Source organism: Vipera berus, assembly GCF_964194415.1.
Source record: "Vipera berus genome assembly, chromosome: 12".
NCBI classification, from domain to species: Eukaryota; Metazoa; Chordata; class Lepidosauria; order Squamata; family Viperidae; genus Vipera; species Vipera berus.
The window spans coordinates 5,363,312-5,385,597 of record NC_138215.1 but is presented as its reverse complement, the minus strand read 5'-3'; the positions used below and the strand labels follow the sequence as shown (position 1 = coordinate 5,385,597).

The following is a 22,286-nucleotide window of genomic DNA, read 5'->3' as shown; positions in this document are numbered from 1 at the left end:
GAAAGGATGTAGAGGAGGCAGAAGTGGACTTTGATCAGAGTAACGTGATTCAGACAGCCCTTGATATTATTAAGTTATGCTCCCACACTTCAGATTGTTTTCTTACAACCATTGGGGACACAAGGGTTCTTAGTAAGTGGAAAATTCAAGAACAAAAATAAAAATTTGTTGGCTGGGGAATTCTGGGGGTTGAAGTCCACACATCTTCAAGCTGCTAAGGCTGAAAAACACCCATCTTCAGCTGTGTGAATCTCCACTCAAGGGGAAGATCTTGAGGCCTCTAGTATGAGATCCAGATCAATGAAATCACAACACACTCTAATCTGACAGCATACAGAGAAAAAGGAAGGAATACCTGCCTAGCTTTTAATTATTGCATTAACGCTATCGAGTCCAGTTAAGGAGCCAAAGTAAACTGAAAAAAAATCACATTTTAATATCCTCCTTACAGGAGCACTGGAGATGGAAAATGCCCAAAGTTTAGGGGTGGCTGACAAAACGCTAGATACAGATAGTCCTCGACTTACAACTGTTCATTTAGTGACCGTTCAAAGTTACAACAGTACTGAAAAAAGGGGACTTACGACCATTGCAACATCCCCATGGTCATGTGATCAAAATTCAGACACTTGGCAACTGGTTCATATTTGTGACGGTTGGAGTGTCCCAGGGTCATGTGATCCCTTTTGCGAACTTCTGACAAGCAAAGTCAGTGGGGGAAGTAGAGCCACATAACAACCGTGCTACTAACTTAACAACTGCAGTGATTCACTTAACAACTGTGGCAGGGAAAGTCGTACAATGGGGCAAAACTTACTTAAGAAATGTCTCACTTAGCAACAGAGGGCTCAACTGTGGTCGTAAGTCGAGGACTTTACCTGTAATGGTCTGGCAATTAGGCTAAAGCAGACCCAAGGAATCCAGCATCAATTCAAGCCAGCTACAAGCTACCATGATTCAGTTGGGCTCTGCTTCTTGGTCCCACCACCAACACAACCCTTGCTGGATTCACATGAACCCCTTAGTGGAGAGAGGATCCTCTGCATCTAATGTCATGTGTGAATCCAGCGAGTTCTGTTTTTAATCCAAAATTTTGCCTTAGTTTTGTGTAAATGCAGCTATCTGTGATTTATCCAGTAAACCATAGTTTAATGGAAAATATGAACTGGGGCAACATTGGGAGAATGAGTAAGAATTCATCTAGGAAAATCAGCTCTCGATTTTTCAACAGTTTAATAAGCCTTTTATTCCCCTCGAGGAAAGCTTTGGCTTACAGAGAAATTGAATTTAGAGGTTTTAAAAGCAGTTCATATGACGGTTTAATAAGATTTGAATATTTTATACAATAAATCATATCTAACATTCAGCCATTGTATCTTTATCTAGCCAAGTTCACTTTTATGCGTCTTGTTTTTCTTCTAAAAAAATTCTTCCATTCAACTCTAGTTAATGACTGCCTAATACGTCAGTTCTTATTTTTGTTTATTTTGCCTTGAAATTAACGTAATAAAAAGACAATCTAATCCTTGTTCAAAGAGTGCCACAGTTTCTTTTTGGCTGCCGTGTGTTTTCATTGGACTGTGGTTTACACACCACACACACACACACACATACACAGAGGTTCAAGTGTACGTACACAAACACACACACACACACACACACACACACACACACACACACACACGATGTGTCTTCCAAAGCATAAAATCAAACATAATGTTATTCATTCAGCATTTCACGCAAACTCTCCTGTAATTTTCTTCTCACCACTAAGTAATTCAGAGAGTTTAACTACACATGCATGGTTCCTCTAGATGTGTTCAATTTTGATTTTCATAAGCAACTCTAGCATAAAAAGGAAGGTAAATTTATCCAATATATATAGCTTTAAATTTATTTATCCAATTAATCTGGCTCGGCCATCTTGACAAGTAATGCTGGGTGACAACAAAAATTAAAATAAAAACAATTACAATTATTACAAAGGTTCAAATACAAAACAGCTTTCACAGCTCAAGGCAACACAATGCAGGTAGTCCTTGACTTATAACAGTTCGCTGAGTGACAGTTCAAAGTTACAACGGCACTGAAAAAAGTGACTTATGAGTTTTTCCACACAACCATTGCAGCATCCCCATGGTCACATGATCAAAGTTTTTTATGTATTTTAACTTAACTTATTGTTATAGTTTTGGGGCATCTTGTTTAATCTTTTTTAACTTTTGTATTCTTGTTTTTTAACATGTATTGCCCTGTTCACCGCCCTGAGTCCTTCGGGAGAAGGGCGGTATACAAATATAATAAAATAAATAAATAAATAAATAAAATTTGGACATTTGGCAACTGACTCATATTTATGATGGTTGGAGTATCCCGGGGTTATGTTTTTGCAACCTTCTGACAAGCAAAGTCAAGGGCGAAGCCAGATTCACTTAACAACCGGGTTACAAAGTTAAGAACTGTAGTGATTCATTTAACAAGTGTGACAAGAAAGTCATAAAATGAGGCAAAACTCACTTCACAAATGATTCACTTAGCAGTAGACATTTTGAGCTCAATTGTGGTCGTAATTCAAGGACTGCCTGTAGCTGTGCATGCATACGATAAATTTGTTGAATGTACATCACACTAAGCCATTATTTAGCTCATAAACCACAATAGTTAGTTCACACAACACACTCAAACACAACTGAGGTGATCATATTGTCATTTCATGTACTAAGTGAACCCAGTCTTTTTAATACACTTTTCTCTGGCACTTTAAAGCCACCACATCTTAGATGTTTCAAAAGCTGCTCTTGCTTTCTCCCCCCTGCATGTGCCTGCACAGCCACTTCCCTTTGCTGAGAACAGCAGCAAAGCAGCTGTGCTGGCAGATGCACGTGGGGAGAACCAAGGACAGCTGCACAAGCTCTGAAAATGACATGGCTGCTTTAAACCAGGGCTTTTCAACCAGTGGTACGGGTACCACCTGTGGTACATTGGCACCTGGCGGGTGGTACGTGACCATCCTAGAAAAGTGGTAGCGGGGGAGGGGAATGAGCTGAACCGGTGGCAGCACCGCACAAGCCTGAACGAGAGACGGCTGGAGCTGCAGGGCTGTCAGGGCTCAGTGGAAGCGCCAGGATCAGCGCCAGGCTCCAGCTGGAGCTCAGCGCTGATCCCGGCGTTTTTGCTGAGCCCAGAAGAAGCGCCGATCAGCTGGAATGTTGCAGCACCTCCAGGGTCTTGTGATTTACATTCAGATGCTTGACAACTGATTCATATTTATAACGGTTACAGTGTCCCAGGGTCATGTGAAGCGACCAGAACCTGCTGCAACCACCCAGGAGATGGGGGGAGAATAAAAACTAAACACCCCCCACCCCACCCCCGCTGCCAATCCTCAACAGAAATGCTCACAACAATTAAAACCTCAGACAGGAGGAAGAACGCAGGTAGGCGTCTTGCTCAGCTGTGGCTTGGGGGGCACGTTTTTCAGGGCCATTGTAACTTCAAACAGTCATTAAGTGAACTGTTGTAAGACTACCTGTAGTTCATCACTTTTTTGGGGGGGGTCATCAAGTTTTTGACACCTTGCTGGCGACTGGTGGTCCTCGGATGTTGCCATATCCTAAAAGTGGTACAATGGGTGAAAAGCCCTGCTTTAAATCATTCAAAAAGAGGTGTTTTGAATTCAACAGGGGATCCCTGTTCTAGATCCTGCCCCCACACGGATTGCTGCATCACTAAAACTCTGGCCGACTAGACAGCTCTCTGACTGCCTGTAACAGGAAGCCAAGGTACAGGGAGTTCTCGTCTTATGACCACAGTGGAGCCCAAACTTTCTGTGGCTAAGTGAGACAGCTGTTAGGTGAGTTGTCAAGTTAATAACAAGGTTGTTAAGTGAATCCAACTTCCCCATTGACTTTGCTGGTCAGTTGGTCGCAAAAGGAGATCATGTGACCCTGGGACAGTTCAACTGTCATAAATACATGGCAGTTGCCAAGTGGCTGGATTTTCATCACGTGACCCTTGGGGATGCTGCAACGGTCATAAGTGTGAAAAATAATCGTAAGTCACTTTTTTCCAGTGTAGTTGTACCAAGATACGTAAGAGTCTCTCTCTCTCTCTCTCTCTCTCTCTCTCTCTCTCTCTCTCTCTCTCTCTCTCTCTCTCTCTGTGTGTGTGTGTGTGTGTGTGTGTGTGTGTGTGTGAAGAATGATGTTGTGAAATTCGGAATTTGGGTAGAACTTCTTGAGAGAAAAGACAGAATCCCAAGATTGTCTCAGCAATAAAATTTCGAAGGAGCACCAACAGCAATGCAACTTAACCCTCCCTCAAACATCAAAGGATACTAAGTCCCCCCAAATAGCCCCCTCCCGCCCCCCGGCCCCCCCGGCCCCCCAAAAAAGCAGAACGTTAAAAAAAAACACCTCTGCCATTACAGCCCTTTGGAAGGGAATAAAAGCAACATAGTAGTTCTAGCCCAGGGGCCTTCAAACTTGGCCCTTTCATGACTTGTGGACTTCAACTCCCAGGATTCCTCAGCCAGGCACTGCTGCTGAGTTTTATGGACAAGGAATCAGAAAAGAAACGCAGGAAATTAATATTGTAGATGGTAACAGCGGCAAGATTATTGTCTGCAAAAAGTTGGAGGAGGAAAAAAAAATACTATTGCCTATGATGAAAGACTGGATTATAAAACAAGCTGAACTTAACAGAAATGGCGAAATGGACCAGTTTTGTTGGAGAAGAAAACGACTTTTCTGAAGGACAAGAAACCTTATATGGACCTTTTGTTGAAAGAAGAAAAGATCAAATTGATGATTTCCAGATTTGGGGATTAAAAAGGGACACCGAAGTTGGGGGAAAGATTAAGATGCCAATTACTCAATAAATTGACAGAAGGATGGAAGGCATAATTATATGTTGTGTTTTCATTTACTGCCTGCTTCTTCTTTGCGTATTCATCTGTTTCTTGTTTCTTGTATCTTCTTTTGTGTACTTTTTAAGGTAAAGGTAAAGGTTCCCCCGCACATGCGTGCTAGTCGTTTCCACCTCTAGGGGCCGGTGCTCATCTCCGTTTCAAAGCCGAAGAGCCAGCGCTTGTCCGAGGACGTCTCCATGGTCATGTGGCCGGCATGACTGGACGCCAAAGGCGCACGGCACGCTGTTACCTTCCCACCGGAGTGGTCCCTATTTTTCTACTTGCATTTTTACGTGCTTTCGAACTGCTAGGTTGGCAGAAGCTGGGACGAGTAACAGGCGCTCACTCTGTTACGCGGCACTCGGGATTCGACCCGCACACACTCACACATACAAAAATACAAATACAATCATACAAATCGCTTTCATTTCCTTCCTTTCCCTTCCTTTCCTACCTTTGCGTACTTGTTTCTTTCGTATGTTTTTTTACCACGTTCAAAAAATCCCACCGATACATACGGAAACGCACCCACCCACCCACCCGGACACACCTACACAAAAATACAAATGCAATCACATAAATCCTCAATTCAGTTGCAACGGGCCCACCTTAACCCTACCAACAGGTTTGATTTTGCCTGCTGTGTCAACCCAAAGATAAATAACGCCAGACCGGGCCAGACACCGCCGCCCCTCACACACACACACACACACACACACACACACACACACACACACACACATCCCCTGCCAACTGCTCAAGGAATGGCTGAATGTCCAAGGCAGACCCCCTTTGTGGCCTCACAACAAGTATCGCTGCCTCTCCTTCTTCAAAGACGGCCTTTACATACCAAAGGGAAATGGAAACAAACCATCTGCTTCAGACCCCCCAGCCCACCCCATAAATCTTGCAAGGAGCCCCCCTCAGGAAGTAGAAAAGAAATGTTTACAACACTTTGCAAAAAAGGGAGCTTGCATGAATACAGGAGCTTTTATCTAAGAGGGTTAGGAATTTCAGCTATTCTGAGCACTTGGCCTCCACACCTCCATCCGGTGGCCTGGTCCCTCCAGTTTCTCTTGCTTCTCTTAGGGAACTGATTCTGCAGGACTAGGGGTGACATGATAGCAATGTTCCACTATGTGAGGGGCTGCCACAAAGAAGGGGGGGGGAGTCAACAGAATAACAGTTGGAAGGAACCTTGCAGGTCATCTAGTCCAACCCCCTGCTCAGGCAGAAAACCCTATACCATTTCAGACAAATGGTTGTCCAATCTCTTCTTTAAAACGTCCTGTGCTGGAGCATTCACAGCTTCTGGAGGCAAGTTGTTCCACTGGTTAATTGTTCTCACTGTCAGGAAATTTCTCCTTAGTTCTAGGTTGCTTCTCTCCTTGATCGTTTCCATCCGTTGCTTCTTGTCCTGCCTTCAGGTGCTTTGGAGAATAGCTTGACTCCCTCTTCTTTGTGGCAGCCCCTGAGATATTGGAAGACTGCTATCATGTCACCCCTAGTCCTTCTCTTCATTAAACTAGACATACCCAATTCATGAAACCATTCTTTATATGTTTTAGCCTTCAGCCCCCAACTTATTTTCCAAAGCACCAAAAGGCAGGGCAAGAAGCAATGATGGAAACTAATCAAGAAGAGAAGCAACCTGGAACTAAGGAGAAATTTCCTGAGAGTTAGAACAATTTGCCTCCAGAAGTTCTGGATGCTCCATCACTGGAGGCTTTTTTAAAAAAAGACCAGGCCATCATTTGTCTGAAATGGTCTAGGGCAGGGGTAGGCAACCTTGGCTCTTTTATGACTCGTGGACTTCAACTCCCAGAATTCCTGAGCCAGCCACACTGAGGGGAAAGGGAGAGGTTTCCAAGCTGAGCCATGCTGGCTCAGGAATTCTGGGAGTTGAAGTCCACCAGTCATAAAAGAGTCAGGGTTGCCTACCCCTGGTCTAGGGTTCCCTGTTTGAGCAGCAGGTAGGACTAGAAGACCTCCAAGGTCCCTTCCAACTCTTTTATACTGTTATTCTCGTTCTCAAGACAAGAAGGCACTTTCATGACCTCACGAAGGAGACAGATGCCTTTGTCAAGAATTTCCAAAAGAGAAACTTTGAACTCGCATGTGGTTTCACTGCACACTTTCTCCCACCAATTTTGAAGAGGAGAACAGCCAGACAGAGAAGACTTCAACAAGCAGATGGCACTTTATCAGCAATGGGGGGGGAGCATTATGTTTACATATGAGTGTAGCCCTCCCACTCCAAAAATGTCACAGACTAACACCAGCTAAAAGATTCAACACGCTATAAACTGGATTCAGAAATCCCTAAATTTCTATACAAGAAGTGCCAAAAAGGACAGTTAAGTGAGTTTTGCCCCATTTTACGACCTTTCTTGCCACCATTGTTAAGTGAATCACTGTAGTTGTCAAGTTAGTAACAACGGTTGTTAAGTGAATCTGCCTTCCCCGTAGACTTTGCTTGGCAGAAGGTCGCAAAAGGGGAATCCCATGACGCCGGGTCACTGCAACTGTCATGAGTCAGTTGCCGCCTGAATTTTGATCACATGACCGTGGGGGTGCTGCAATGGTCGTAAGTGTGAAAAACAGTCATAAGTCACTTTTTTCAGTGCCGTTGTAATTTTGAACAGTCACTAAATGAACTGAGAGCTACCTGAAATTCAATTAAGGGTAGTCTTGACTTATGACCCGTTGCTTAGAACCATTCCAAGTTACTGTGGACCTCCCAGGAGGAGGGTGTACATACAACCCAGTTCCAAAATTCACAGGGCCAACCTCCCCAGTGGCATATGGGCGCATTTTGAGGCCTCACAAACCCATTTTATTTTTTTATTTTATGTTATTTTATTCACAGCCATTCGCAGCATACCACCATCATGCGAGCACATTTTATGACATTTTTGCTGAAAACTGGCATTAGCTTCTGAATTTTGGCAAAAGCGGCCCCTAGCAAGCCACTGGTTCGTTTAATGACCGATGTAAAAACAGTTGTAACATCAGGTCGGTTGTGGGGGTGACCCATTTTACAATGGTCACGAGTTATGACTTACACAAGGAGCAGGCTCCATTGCAGTCAGAAATCAAAGACTACCTTGTAAATATACAAATGCACAAACCTACACACAAACACACAAACACAACTCAGCCTTCTTTAACATTAACGAAGGATACCGATTCAAAAGAAAAGCTGGAACATCGATTCCTACACAATATTACTATAAACAAAGCACTTTTGAGATACTATTGTTTGTCTATCGTCTATCAGACATGGGCAAGCATAGATATTTAATAAATTTATTTATTTTATTTATTTTTTTATTTTAATTCCATTTACATCCCGCCCTTCTCCGAAGACTCAGGGCGGCTTACAAGCTTAGCAGTAGCCTTCATTCTATGTATATGCCTGCTTATTAGGGCTTTCACACACACACACCCCCAAGCGGCATTATTACAAAGTCAGCTTAATTGCCCCCAATAATCTGGGTCCTCATTTTCCCTACCTGGGAAGGATGGAAGGCTGAGTCAACCTTGAGCCTGGTGGGATGCGAACCTGCACTAATTGCAGGCAGCTGGTGTTACTTAAGGAGGCATTAGCCCACTGCTCCACCAAGGCACATGAATACAGATAGTCCTCAATTTACAACAGTTCATTTAGTCACCGTTCAAAGTTGCAACAGCACGGAAAAAAAATGACTTATGACCTTTTTTCACACTTATGACCACTGCAGCATCCCCATGGTTACGTGATTTGTATTCGTATGCTTGACAACTGACTCACGTTTATGACGGTCGCAGTGTCCCGGGGTGATGTAATCATCTTTTGGGACCTTCTGACAAGCCAAGTCGATGTGGAAGCCAGATTCACCTAACAACCGTGTTATTAACTTAACAACTGCAGTGATTCACTTAACAAATATGGCAAGAAAAATCGTAAAACGGGGCAAAACTCACTTAACAAATTTCTCACTTAGCAACATAAATTTTGGGCTCAACAAAGTCAAGGACTACAATACTTGTAAATAAAATTTTCAGAGACAAGAGGACCTGTCTGAACTGCATTAATTCACTACTACCTGCTCAGCTGGCCTTTCTTCCCCCCAAAAGCTCTAGAAAAGACTGTAGACATTTATTTTTATCTATTTATTGTTTATTTACACTTTCCTAAACTATAGGATTTTTAAAGAGGACTGTTATTTTGAAGAGTGAGATAAAGTTGCAATAAATAAAATGAAAGCCCTGATACCAGCATGTGTCTATTAAGTGACTCAGTGGAAATTCTTTTTAATTGTTCACTTTTCTAAGCAAGCTAATAAATCAACAAACCCCTTTTTGAAATGCAATTCCTTGCTGCTTTTTCCTGGTTGGGATTTTTTCTTAAAGAGGTATTTCATTCTTTGCAGAGATTTTTAAACATATGCTTAATTGTCTGTATCTTTCTAAATTGCCCTTGAAAGGAGAAAAAAAATGGGGCTTTCTGAACCATAGAAACGATAACCCTTTTGGCTTTCTGGCAATAGTTCTCTCTTGTCTGTTGTGACTTTGGAAATATGACAAGCGGAGCATTAGAATATAAAGCAGTGCTTTCCAAACCTGGAGAAATTACCCCAAACTGGCTTTTATTAGGGTATCGACACACAAACAAACCCTTTGCCCGTCACAACAGAGACATTTAAACAAATTTAATGATTGCCACGTATAACTAAAATACATTCAAAAATCTCCCGAAGTCTTCCTATGAAGGAAAAAAAAATGATGAAACCACCAAGAGTAACGCTGAAATGACACAAAGATCATTCACAAAGATTTGCTGTTTCTAAAATGCAGGTATTCCTCGAGTTATAACTAATTTTTCAGCAACCATCTGAAGTTAAGTCACTGCTGAAGGGATTTCTCAACAGTCCTCAACATTCTAGAGAAGTGATTTGGGATAATAATGAAATAAAAAGGTTCAGGAAGCAGAGGTCCATCAGCAGAGGCAGTCCTCAACTTATGACCACAATTGAAGCCAAATTTTTTGTTGTTAAGTGAGACATTTGTTAAGTGAATTTTGCCCCATTTTACCACCTTTCGTACCACAGTTGTTAAGCAATTCACTGCAGTTGTTACATTAATAACACAGTTGTTAAATGAATCTGGCTTGCCCACTGGCTTTGCTTGGCAGAAGGTTGCAAAAGGGGATCGCATGCCCCTGGCACACTGCAACCGTCATAAATATGAGTCAGATGCCAAGCATCTGAATTTTGATCACATAACCATGGGGATGTCACAACAGTCCTTGTCATAAGTCATCTTTCAGTGCCATTGTTAACTTTGAACGGTCACTCAACAAACTGTTGTAAGTCAAGGACTTCCTGTAACACCTTGGGAGTTTCAAGCATTTTTAAGAACTCAATTCAAACCAGGATGCAAAACACTTATTTTTACCTGACCGTCTACCTCCATCATTGAATTTCCCTTCTCCCGTCAGCTGGCATTCATTCTTAGAACATTTCAAACAATTCCAAAGAACAAGAGACCCACTTTATCCAATCTGTCTCTCTTTACATTCATTTTCACAAAGTAAAATCTACAATTTACTTCTGGGAACTGCAAAAATCAAACAAACAAACCTAAACATCCCACCCTATCCAGTTACTAGGAAACAGAAACATTTTGGCTACTACAGGAGGAAAGGGGGGGAGGGGTTGCCTTTTGTTACTCACCATCTTCCTCAACTCAGGTTTAAGTACAATGGAGCGTCCAAAACAAATAAAGCTCTTACAGCATTTATTTTCCACCTGTTCCCACAAACAAACAAGCACATTAGTTTGAATTTCCAAGGAGAAGCCACTCCAGCTTCCCCTCCCACTGGTGGTATCTTGCAACATGTTCGCAACCAAAAACAAACCTATTCTGGATTTTTAAAAAATGATAAGGGGTCTAGAGCAAGGGTCTTCAAACTTGGCCCTTTTTTATGACTTGTGGACTTCAACTCCCAGAATTCCTCAGCCAGGCACACTGACTGAGGAATTCTGGCAGTTGAAGTCCAAAAGTCATAAAAGGGCCAAGTTTGAAGACCCCTGGTCTAGAGGCTAAACAATAAGATGGACTGAGGGAACTAGATATGTCTAGTCCACAGGTCTGCAACCCGCGGCTCCAGAGCCGCATGCGGCTCTTTCAGCTGTCTCCTGTGGCTCCCAGTCCTCTGCCATGTGCAGTCCAAAAACAAAAAGAAAAGTGGGACTAAAAAAGTTCAACCAATCAATTCAAATATGCAGGGTAGGTGCATATCTCGCCTTGGCTCCACTCTTCAGTCAACCCCTGTTCTGCGCATGCGCGCATGTACGCACATGTGCACACATTTTTTGCGACTCCCAGTTTTTCCTTTTGTGAGGGAACCGGTTCCAAGTGGCTCTTTCACTGTTTCAGGTTGCTGACTCCTGGTCTAGTCTAATGAAGAGAAGGAGGGGTGGCACATAGCAGTCTTCCATTATTTGAGGTGCTGTCGCAGAGAAGAGATTGACCTATTCTCCAAAGTACCTGAGTACAGAACATGAACTAACAGATGGAAGATCATTAGAGATCCAGCCTAGAACTAAGGAGAAATTTCCTGACAATTAAATCAATGGAACAGCTTGCCTCCAAAAGTTGTGGCTGTTCCATCGCAAGAGGTTTTCAAGAAAAGACTGGACAGCCATTTGTCTGAAATGGTATGAGGTCTTCTGCTTGGGCACGGGGTTGGACTAGAAGACCTCCAAGGTCCCTCCCAACTCTATTATTCAATTTTCAATAAATCCCTCAATAAATCAATTGCCTGGCAGAATGGAATAGGAATAGGAATAGGAATAGGAATAGGAATAGGAATAGGAATAGGAATAGGAATAGGAATAGAATAGAATAGAATAGAATAGAATAGAATAGAATAGAATAGAATAGAATAGAATAGAATAGAATAGAATAGAATAGAATAGAATAGGTTGGAAGGGACCATGGAGGTCTTCTACTCCAACGTCTTGCTCAGGCAGGAAATCCTATACCATTTCAGACAAATGGTTGTCCAATCTCTTCTTTAAAACGTGTTGGGAGCATTCATGTTTTGTCTCCTTTATTTTTTACTTAATTGGGTCCTTTTAAAATAGTTGTAGGATTTGTGTAACGAAGAGATTCCATTTTAGATCATTTTGATGGAGACATATAGAACACTGAAGAGAGTTCACCAACCCTTAAGCACCACTGTAGGGAGCGGAAATTGCTAAGGCTACTGCAACTGCGATTGCTACATCCCCAGCCTTGTTTGAAATCTGGGAAGCTTTAGAAAACAAGAGTGTCACCGCTCTGCATTTTGTTTTAATAGCTAGACTGTTCAAATAGTGAAGTTAGGGAGAAGTCAAAAGGTCAGTGCTGTGTTTGCAGATGTGGCGCAGCAGAGAGCATCAAGCAGCAGGCTCCTTGGCCTCTCTCACAAATGCCACAACCACAGCATCGTCTTCAGCCAGCTCTGGGCTCGCCTGGACCTCCCCTCCCAAAACTGCCATCCCCCTCTTGGCCCTTTTGACTGTGTTCTCAGTTCACACTTCCAAGTAAACACGACTATCATGTGGGGTCATCAATCACAGGGCTGCACATGATAACATTCTCCCTATGACTCTTTTTTTTTAAAGCTACGTATTGGCGTCCTGTACAAGCAAAATCCCGCACAGTCCTTCCAAAACAGGAAAAGAGAACGGATGAAAAGGAAAAAGGTGTGATTTTTACCTGCCCAGGTCAGCTCCTTAAAGCAGAAGAAAAACCACAATTTTATCCCGAACGATAGGTAGCTGGAAATAAACTTCAGTGAACACAGGTGGGATTTTCCTCAGAGGAATTGATCATCCCAGTTTGCGACCTGTGCTTTGAAGAGGCTTCCTTTCACTGGATGTGAATGGACGCCGAATACAAGGAGTCCCTGACTTACGATCACGACTGGGATCGCAATTTCTGTGGCTAAGCAAGGCCGTTATTAAACAAGTCACGCCCCCATTTTATCGAGCTACTTTGCCATGGCTGGCAAACAAATGACTGCAGTTAAAATTAATCATGTGGTCGTTAAAGTGAATCTTGCTTCCCCCACTGGTCACTAAATAAATGGTTCAGTCCAGGACTACCTGTGCCACAAATTCGCTGCGTAAGGGAATAGTTTGGTGTCCTCCAACCGTTCAGGACTTCCAACTCCCAGCAGCTGCAAAAGGATTTGTGGAATTCTCAAATTATAAGCCAGCCAGAAAGTGGGCTACTCTAACATACTAATTTGATTTAAAATATTTGGTATCATATTGCAATATCCAATATTTCATACTCATACAAGACACCGAGTCATGTGGGATATGCCATTTTAGCTTTGCACGGCCACCAAACCAGCTATACCAAAACTAAATCAACTATTTTATCTATTTAGTTTTTAATAGAATTCTGTATTGGCCAAGTGTGATTGGACGCACAAGGATGTCTTTGGTGCGTAAGCTCAGTGTACATACAAACAACACCTCTCTCTCTCTCTCTGTCTCTGTCTCTCTCTCTGTCTCTCTCTCTCTCTCTCTCTCTCTCTCACTCACACACACACACACACACACACACACTCAACCTTTATTAAAAAAAAAAGGTAAACGAGTCCCTCCATATTTTTCTCCACTAGTCATTGCCAACTATGGGGAACGGTTCTCATGCCCGTTTCAAGGCCATTGAGCCAGTGCTATCCAAAGACATTTCTGCTATCCTGTGGCCAGCATGATGTCTTGGAGCACAGTTACCTTCCCAGCAAAGTGGTATCTATTTAGCTACTTGCATTTGCATGCTTTCAAACAGCTAGGTTGGCAGGAGCTGGGGCGAGGATGGGAGTTCATGACCTCATGTGTCGCTCAAGTCTGGACTGCCAGTTTTCCAACCAACAAGCCTAGGAACTTAACCGCCATACCACCTCTTCATTTATTGTAACTTACTGTAAAGTAGGAAACTATCATAGTTCTATTGCACATTTAGTCTACATCAGGAATGTCCAATCTTGGCAACTTTAAGGCCTGTGGACCTCAACTCCCAGAAGTCTACAGGCCTGGATGAGGAATTCTGGGAGTTGGGAACTTGGCCTTAATGTTGCCAAGATTCGACATTATTCACGCCAGCAAATGTAGTTCTGTAAATTCTGTAAACACAGAGTATTATTGTCTTTATTTATGTCCACAACAATTAAACAAATGAATTCAGTTTCGGCTCCTTATAACATCTACAGCAATTATTTTAGAAAGCAACACCTAAGAAATGCTACCTCAAAAGCTATAATCACAAAAATGTTTTGAAACGTTTTCAGCACTACTGTTCTTTTAAGGAAGTGTCTCTGTATGATGAAATAGTGGAGAACATTCCAGCTCTCAATATTTATAACCTTGGTGATGAAACCAGTATTTTCATGCTCTGCGTAGTAAACCAGAGTCCGTGTGGCTGATTTTGTACATATGTGGATTTTATTATAACCTGGCTAAGCATCTTAGGATGCTCCATGGTTGAGAAAGAGTTAAGTACAGGTAGTCTTTGACTTACAATCACAATTGAGCCCAAAATTTTTGTTGCTAAGTGAGACATTTGTTAAGTGACTTTTGCCCCATTTAATGAACTTTCTTGCCATATTTGTTAAGTGAAGCACTGTGGTTTAAGTTAGTTAACAGAGTTAAGTGAATCTGGCTTCCCAATTGACTTTGCTTGATCACATGACCCCGGCACACTATAATGATCATAAATATGAATCAGTTGCCAAGTGTCTGAATTTTGATCACATGATCACAGGGATGCTGCAATGATCTTAAGTGTGAAAAACGTTCAGAAGCACTTTTTTCACTGCTGCTGTATCATCAGTCACCAAATGAATGATTGTAACTCAAGGACTACCTGCCTTATCCAAGTAGCATAGATAATAATAATGAAACTTCCTGGATCGATTTCACAAACCATGATCATGTTAACCGTGGATTCTGTCAACAATTGGAGCCATTTATGAATAGATCACAAGTCTACTTAAAAGCTGCTTTCAGTGCTTTTAAGTGGGAAAAGTGGGAGAATATTTTACTTTTTAAAAAATTAAGTTCACCTATGGATTTAACCCTGGGATCCCCAACCCCAGATCCATGGACTGGTACCAGGCCACGGCATGCCAGCAACCGGTCCACACCAACAGGCAAAGCCCTATCCAGTCCAAACCACGCACTCTCCGGTCCACAGAAAAACCTCTCTCCACAGAACCGGGCTCTGGTGCCCCAAAGGTTGGGGACCTCTGATCTAACCTACTGATTATTTGAAAAGTTTAATTTTAGCTCAACCCAGGCATTACGATTTGACTCTAAAAATGGGAATCAGGATATATCAACAGCAGAGAACCATAGAAAAGAGTAGACTACTAGTCAGCCTGCTTAAACGGGGGGGGGGGGGGGGTTGGACTAGAAGACCTCCAAGATCCCTTCCAACTCTCTTATTCTGACCCATTGGGTTATCACTTCAGAGATATCTCCTTACCAGATTCCTCAAAGCCTCCAACAATGGCAGAGCTTCTAATCTACTTGAAAAATTCTTAAAAATTCCAAGAGATATTCAAATATGCATTTGCCTCAAAAGCAGGCCATGGTGAATTGTGTAGTTAGTACAATCAAATAGGGGGACTTGCACAAAAAAACCATTCTATTAAAATATTTTTAGTAATGTCGTAATACCTTACGATAATTTTGTATCATATTTTATAAAATTTGCCAATTTTTTATTCTAGGGGAATCCTGGATTTTAGATGCATTCTGTAAATTGGTCCATTTGAGGTACTGTGGTTGAAAAAATTGTTGCCCTATGATGCACCATTTCACCCAGTTAAAAGTTAAAGATACAAGAGTTTTAGAATTATGTAGATGTGGCTTAAGAAGGAATCCTATTATTACTGTGATACGAACATGCAGAAAATTCTCAAATTCTTAACTTCGATTCCCAGAAGTCCACAGGCCTGGTGGGGACTAAATTCTTAGCACCAATTCCTTCATGCCTTACCAGCTGCTGTATCTAATGTGGGATGCTTTACTACATCTTCTCATACATTCATTTACTTGTATTCTTTTGCACCATAATAGCTGGAGCAGATTCTTAAGGGTGGTTTTTGCACTGTAGGCCGGGATAAAGGCACCCATTAATTCCTTGCTAATAATATTTGCTCTTAAAATTTAAGCACAGCCATCCTCAGCACTTTCTTAACCAGCATCCACAACAAAACAAAACAGCTGTTCTAAGGTACTAAAAACACTTTGCAGTCTCCAAGGTTAAACCCAAATAGCGTTAGTTTGCAAACAAAAGACCACAGGCCTGATTTCCTAGGAAAGAGAGTTTATTGCTTTTTGTATCTTTTGGCAAAGTGTCTTCAGCAGTTTTCCAAAGAAATCTCCCTATCAATTAGATTCCAGAAAGGCAAACAATCCCTTTAGTGTCAAACAATTTTATACTGCGGTATCTAAATTTACCCTGATTGGCTCACTCAAACTAACCATATTTGCTTTATCAGCAAGCGCATTAAGAGATATTGATGTTGATACTATACACATGCACACACAATTACAGCTTTAAGGGTTTTTACTAAGTGTCCAGCTATAGAGATCTAACACGGAAGAGCTGAAACACACTCTATTAAAATAACACAATTTTAGGTCACAAAACCACAACTGAATTAGCTTCCCCACTTACAAGTCACACCACTCAATAAAACAAGGGAGAAGATTGGCTTAAAATGCCAATCCGACTATACTGGTAAATTCATCAGGGCAGAGGAAGAATTTCTACAGCAAGCAGCACACATAAAAACTGCTCTCTTAGAGTGCAAGGAAAGAAACACGCCTCATGCAAAAATTGAGTTTTGCATTTGATTCCACAATCAACACTACTCCTCAAACACCCCAGCAGAACAAGCTTTTATTATTTTATTGAGAATCATTTTCGGCAGTAAACACTGCTGCCTGCCCAGGCAAAGGAAGCAAACAAAAAAAAAATGACATCTGACAACAGATGAGGGAGGGTCAAAACCAAGCCACGCGAATTTTAAGAATTTTCTTGAAGGCCTATAAAAGCAAAGCAGGTCAAACCTACAATGGTGATGCCTCTGCTGTAAGGGGCCAAGCCAGATTCCCCTCCTCTATCACTGACAACTTAATTACTATATTACCTACCAATCATACCTTAAGATTTCAAAAATATATTAACTGAAGATCACAGAGACAGCCTTTCCATATTATTTTGGTTCCAACTCTTGTATATTCCTATTTAGGAATGCATGACTTCTTATGACCGAAAATGGAAGAGCGAGTTTAGCTATGACACATTCTATGTATTAAAAAAAAACTACACACACATAAAACTAAGACTAGATGTTCCTTGTGTTATAATGAGGAGAGCAGTGCACTTGGGTGTGTGGGGGGGTGTCCTCTTTTCAAGAGATTTTTTTCTTAAAGCCACAAAACAAATCAGCCAGCCAATGTGTTTACACTCTTTTTATCCATTGTACAATCCACTCTGCTTATTAAGATTTCTTTTACAGATTAATGAATATTTTAATACAGTCATCTAGCTCCTGTTTTCCCCCCCTGCTGGCAATGCCATTGTTAGGAAAACAGTGGATAACCAAATCAATAACAACAGCAAATAAAATGCCATTTTTATGCTCATCCTGTACTTTAAAAGAACTACACCTAACAGGATAATCTTTTTTTAATCATCAAAGCTCGAACATGGTGTTTAGATGCAGAAATCAATGGGGCTCCTAAGCAGATGCAGTCACGGTTTTTCTAGCACTCATGTTTGTTTACTTGCCTACTTCTCCTTTTACTCCCAACACTAAACGGATTAAAGTTTTGCAGGGTTTTTTTTTTCTTTTTCTTTTTGGGGCCTGGCCTAAATCCTTAGGTGCAGCCAAAGATTAAACGGAGAAAAACAGAGGAGGAGGAAGAAAGCAGCGTTGGGAAGGTGAGGTGGAACTCACCCTATTTTAGAAGTGTGATCTATGACTCACGTTTTGACCTTGTCATCTCAAAACAGTCATCCAGCCACTGTCCCTAAGGTCAAACACTTGCCCAAACTGAGCTTAAGACCTCCCCAAAAGTCCAACCCCTTTTTGCCCCCGCAAAACCCAACAAGCCACACTTACACACTGACCACCTTATTGAATCTAAGGCAGGGGTCTTCAAACTTGGCCCTTTTATGACTTGTGGACTTCAACTCCCAGAATTCCTCAGCCAGCTTTGCTGGCTGAGGAATTCTGGGAGTTGAAGTCCACAAGTCATAAAAGGGCCAAGTTTGAAGACCCCTGATCTAAGGGGTAGTAAGTTCTCTTTCCTTCATACCAGCATCAAAGGTAAGGGCACCACAACCCCACCACTAACAACAATCTGGAGGGTGTCACTTTCTCCACCCATTTTACCGATTCACAAACCACCAAAGAAAGTTCTCTCCCCTCCCCTGCCCCCCCCACTCCTTTTACACGGAGGTCATGCAGGATTTTTTTCTCTCCCACACCTTCTGCTCAAGCATGAAGCCACCAGCTGTCTAGGGGTAGAGCTTCAGGAATTGCACCAAGCGGGGCCCTGCCCAATTCTATCTCCACCCGACCCCTCTTTGTCTTTCAAAAAAAAACAAACACACACACACACCAAAACATTTCAGTGGGGGGGAGGAGAGGAGGACAAAGAGACATCCCCCGTCTTCCTACTCTCACCAGCCCCGGAGCTTGGACGAGGAGTATTCACTGAGTAACCATTTGAATTGCAACTTATACCTCTGCGTATAAACAAACAAGAGTTATATAAAAAACACTCTTCCTTTCTCCCGCGTTTCATCTGTCGTAGAGAAGGAAGCAAAGTGTGAGGGAGAGGGGGGGGGGAGAAATACAATTCCTTTTCCCCCCCAGCATTTAGGCCCCATTGAGGTTCAACAGCCCCCACACACACACACACAATCTTTGTCCGCAAAAGAGGCTTCCCGCTTGGGTTGCTTGGATGCGCGCTCCCCGCCACCCAACCCGCCTTGCTTGCCTCGCCTGCAACTTGCCCCATTCGACACGAGAGACCCCCCCTCCGTTAAAAAAGAAAGCAAGGCGGAGGGGGGGGGGAGCTTGCGAATGCCTGGCCAGGCTTGGCTGCCGACGGCTGGGGTCTCCAAGAGTCGCCCGCCGCCGCCGGGTGCAGCGCTCCAGGTGCCGGCGCGCTCGACTTGTTTACGCAACGGCTGGCTCGCCGGGCGTCTCCAAGCCGCCCCCGGGAAGCGGGGAAAGCCGGGTCGGTCGCTTGGCGGGGCCCCCCCTCCCCACTCCGGGCTGCTCGAGGGGGCGTCGGGGCCAGAACCCCCCTCTCTCCTCTCCTCTCCGCCGGTGGCCGGCTGAGCCAGGCTGGGAAGGAATCTTTCCCCGGGGGTCGTGGGAAGGAGCCCCCCCCCCGAAAAAAAAAGCTTGGCGAGGCCGGGAATGCAAAGCAGCCGGTCCGCGGAAAGGGAAAGCGACTCTTGCTCTCTCGAGGCCCCCGGACGAGGGGGGAAAGGCCAGGGATCCCCGCGCGTTTGGGGGAGCGGGTTCCAAGAGAGAGACCCCGATGGGCTCCCCATCTCCGCGGCAGGAAGGCGCCGCTTGCCCTGCGCGCCCCCTTCCCCTCTTTCCAAACTAAAGCCCGGACGGGCCATCTTTCTCTTTCCCCCCCCCAGCACCACCCCCCGCGGCAAATACTCACTTTTTCCATTTGCTGGCCGCAGGCAAAGCGCGGTGCAGAGAAGCAGGAGCCCCCTCACCAAGGCCAGGGACCCCCCTCCGACGCCAGGCTTCATTCCTCTGTTTGGCGGGTCGTAATTGGGAGCAAAACGGCCTTTGCAAATATATATATATATATATTATATATATATATGTCCCCGCAATTTGAGTCCTGGCTCTTCGCCCCTTTCCCGGGACAAGCAAATCCAAATCCTGGGCAGGGGGGGGCAGGTTTTAAACCCCTCCCCTTGCAAAAAGAAAACAAGAAAACAAGCCCACCCGCCGGGGGGGGGTTGTAAAAGGGAGGGAGGGAGGGAGGGCAGCGTCCGGGGGAGGCTGCTCTGTTTGGAAAGGAAATTCTCGGCCCACCGTGGGGGACCGGAGGGGGGGGGAAGATCCGGGCCTGGTTCGGAGCTCGCCAAGGAGGCTCCCGAGCCGCCGCCGCCGCCTCCTGCTTCTCCAGCTACGACGGGAGGCCGGGCAGAGCAGCTCAGCCTCGCCTGCTCTCATCCAGCAGGAGCAGCCCGCACGGAACGCGCCGCAGCGAGCAATCCGCATCTTCGACCTCCATGTTGGCTTGGCTTCCCGGCCCCGCTTCCTCTAAGCAAAGTCCCCGCCGAGGCAGGCAGGCAGGCAGGCAGGGCGGGCGGGCCGGGGAGGGGTCGGCGAGGCGGTGGGTGGATTGGGGGGCGCGCAGCGGTCCGGCGCCCGCCCGCCCCGCCGAGAGTCCGCGGACCGGCCTCGGCCCTGGCCTCGGCCTCAGCTGGAGAAAGCAGGCAGCCCGCTGGCTTCAATCCCCAGCTCCGAGAGCGGAGACGGCGCTTTCCGAAGAGCCGCCCGGGCTTTTTTGGCCGGAGCTTCCCGAAGCTGCCTGCGAAAAACGGCGATCGCGCAATTGCGCCGCCGCGACCGCTGCTTCGTCCCTCCTTGGCGCTTCCTTCGGCGGGCGAGAGGCAAAATCCGGAGCCGCGATGAATGGAGGCGGGCGGCGGGGAAGGCTTCCCCCGCGCCGCCCCCTCGGCGCTCCTCTCCTCCTCCTCCTCCTCCTCCTCCTCCTCCCCTTTTCCCAGGCTCGCTGCGAAGGCCGCCCCGAGGGAGCCTCACCGGCCGCCGCGTCCCCGGCTGCCACTCGGCGGGCGCCGCGCTGCTGCCATCCGAGGGGCGGAAACGACACCGAGGGGAGCCGCGCGAGGGCAGGGCCCGGCTGCTGCTGACGCCCCCGCCGCCGCCCGCCCTCCCTACCTCCTTCCTTCCTTCCCTCCTTCCTTCCTTCTTTCCCTCCCGGCCGGCCGGCCGGCCTCTCCCGCTGCCCAAAGCGAAATCGGCCAGGCGGATTCCCGCTAGCGCTCAGCCCCGGGCTCTCCGGGCAAGGGAGGAGCGCGGCCCGGTTCCGGCTCCCGCCGCTGCTGCTGCTGCTGCAGATCCACGCGGGGAGGCTGCGGGAACAAAGCGCCGCGACCCTCCGCTCGAGGCCGGGCTGGGCAGAAAGGGAGGAGGGCGGCGGCGGCGGCGGCTTCCTCGGCGCCTCCTCCGCCTCCTCCTCCTCCTCCTCCCCCGGCTTGCAGGCTGGCCTGGGCGCAGAGCCGCCGCCGCCTCCTCCTGCTGCTGCGGAAGGAGCCGCGCCGCGCAGCCGGTGCCTGGCCGCCTCTTCCTCCCGCGCTTGGCGGGCAGGCGGGTCGGGCTGGCGCCCCGGGGCGTCCTTGGCCCAAGGCTCGGGCCGCACGAGCGGCTGGGCTGCAGCAGGCTGCCCGGGCCGGCGGGCTCCCGGCTCCTGCTGGAGTGGCGCGAGGGGACCGGGGCTTTGGCGCTGTCGGGGGGGGGGGGGGAAGGCTGGCTAGCAGGCGGCGCAGGGCGGAGGCGCAGCAGCAGCAGCAGCGAAAACTAGCGAAAGAAAAATAGAGAGGAGGGGGAGCGAAGAGGCGCCCCCCAGGTCTGCTGGCTTGCCGCCCCCCCTGGCCCGGCCCAAGAGCAGCAGCCGGGAAGGGCGGGCGGGCCGTCGGGCGCCGAGGAACGGAGCCTCCGGGGCGCGGGAGCCGAGCGCGCCTGCACGGCGGCTTCTTTGGCAAGCCGCGCGAGTCCGGGCACGCCGGCTGGGCAGAGCCGGGCCTCGCAACCCGTTCCGCCGGAATGCGGAGGTTCCGAGACCGGTTTGGCACGTTGGGTGGACCGGCTCGCGGGGACGGGAGAGTCCGAGATGTCAAGTCAGCCCGACCGGCACTTTGTACAGCCGGCGCGGGTTCACGTGTCGTGTGAACTCAACCCAGCTGGTTTGGCGGGGCTTCCGAGGCCGGTAACTGCTGCCTTCCTGCCTGATGCGTTGAACCCAGAATCGATTTGTGATGGGGTTCCCTGAGGGCGGGAACCGAGATTAAAACTCAACTCGGTTTGTAGGTGTGAATGCAACCTGCGGTTGTGAACCCATCCATAGCAATACGTTGACCCCGTTAGCATATGGTGCTGTTCGTACCTTATCCAAATCTCAAGCCACAAGGAGGCTGCTTTCAGGTGTTCGGTGGCACTTTTATTCCCCCACTGCCCCCATCCCATCTAAAATCAAGAGATTTAAATCCAGAGACCAGTAAATCTTGCCTGGAGCTTTGGGGAAAA

At 46.1% G+C, this 22,286-nt stretch overlaps 1 protein-coding gene across 2 annotated transcripts in view; it reads right to left on the bottom strand.

The window, feature by feature from the left end:
- The window catches only part of IGF1R (insulin like growth factor 1 receptor), a 205,644-nt gene extending 184,963 nt beyond the window's left edge, over nt 1–20,681 (bottom strand). For both annotated transcript variants that reach the window (XM_081337568.1, XM_081337569.1), the window contains exon 1: nt 19,663–20,681. In XM_081337568.1, coding sequence (XP_081193694.1) covers nt 19,663–19,756 — 94 coding nt within the window. In that variant the 5' untranslated portion in view covers nt 19,757–20,681. The remainder of the gene's footprint in view (nt 1–19,662) is intronic.
- Nucleotides 20,682–22,286: the final 1,605 nt, after the last annotated feature.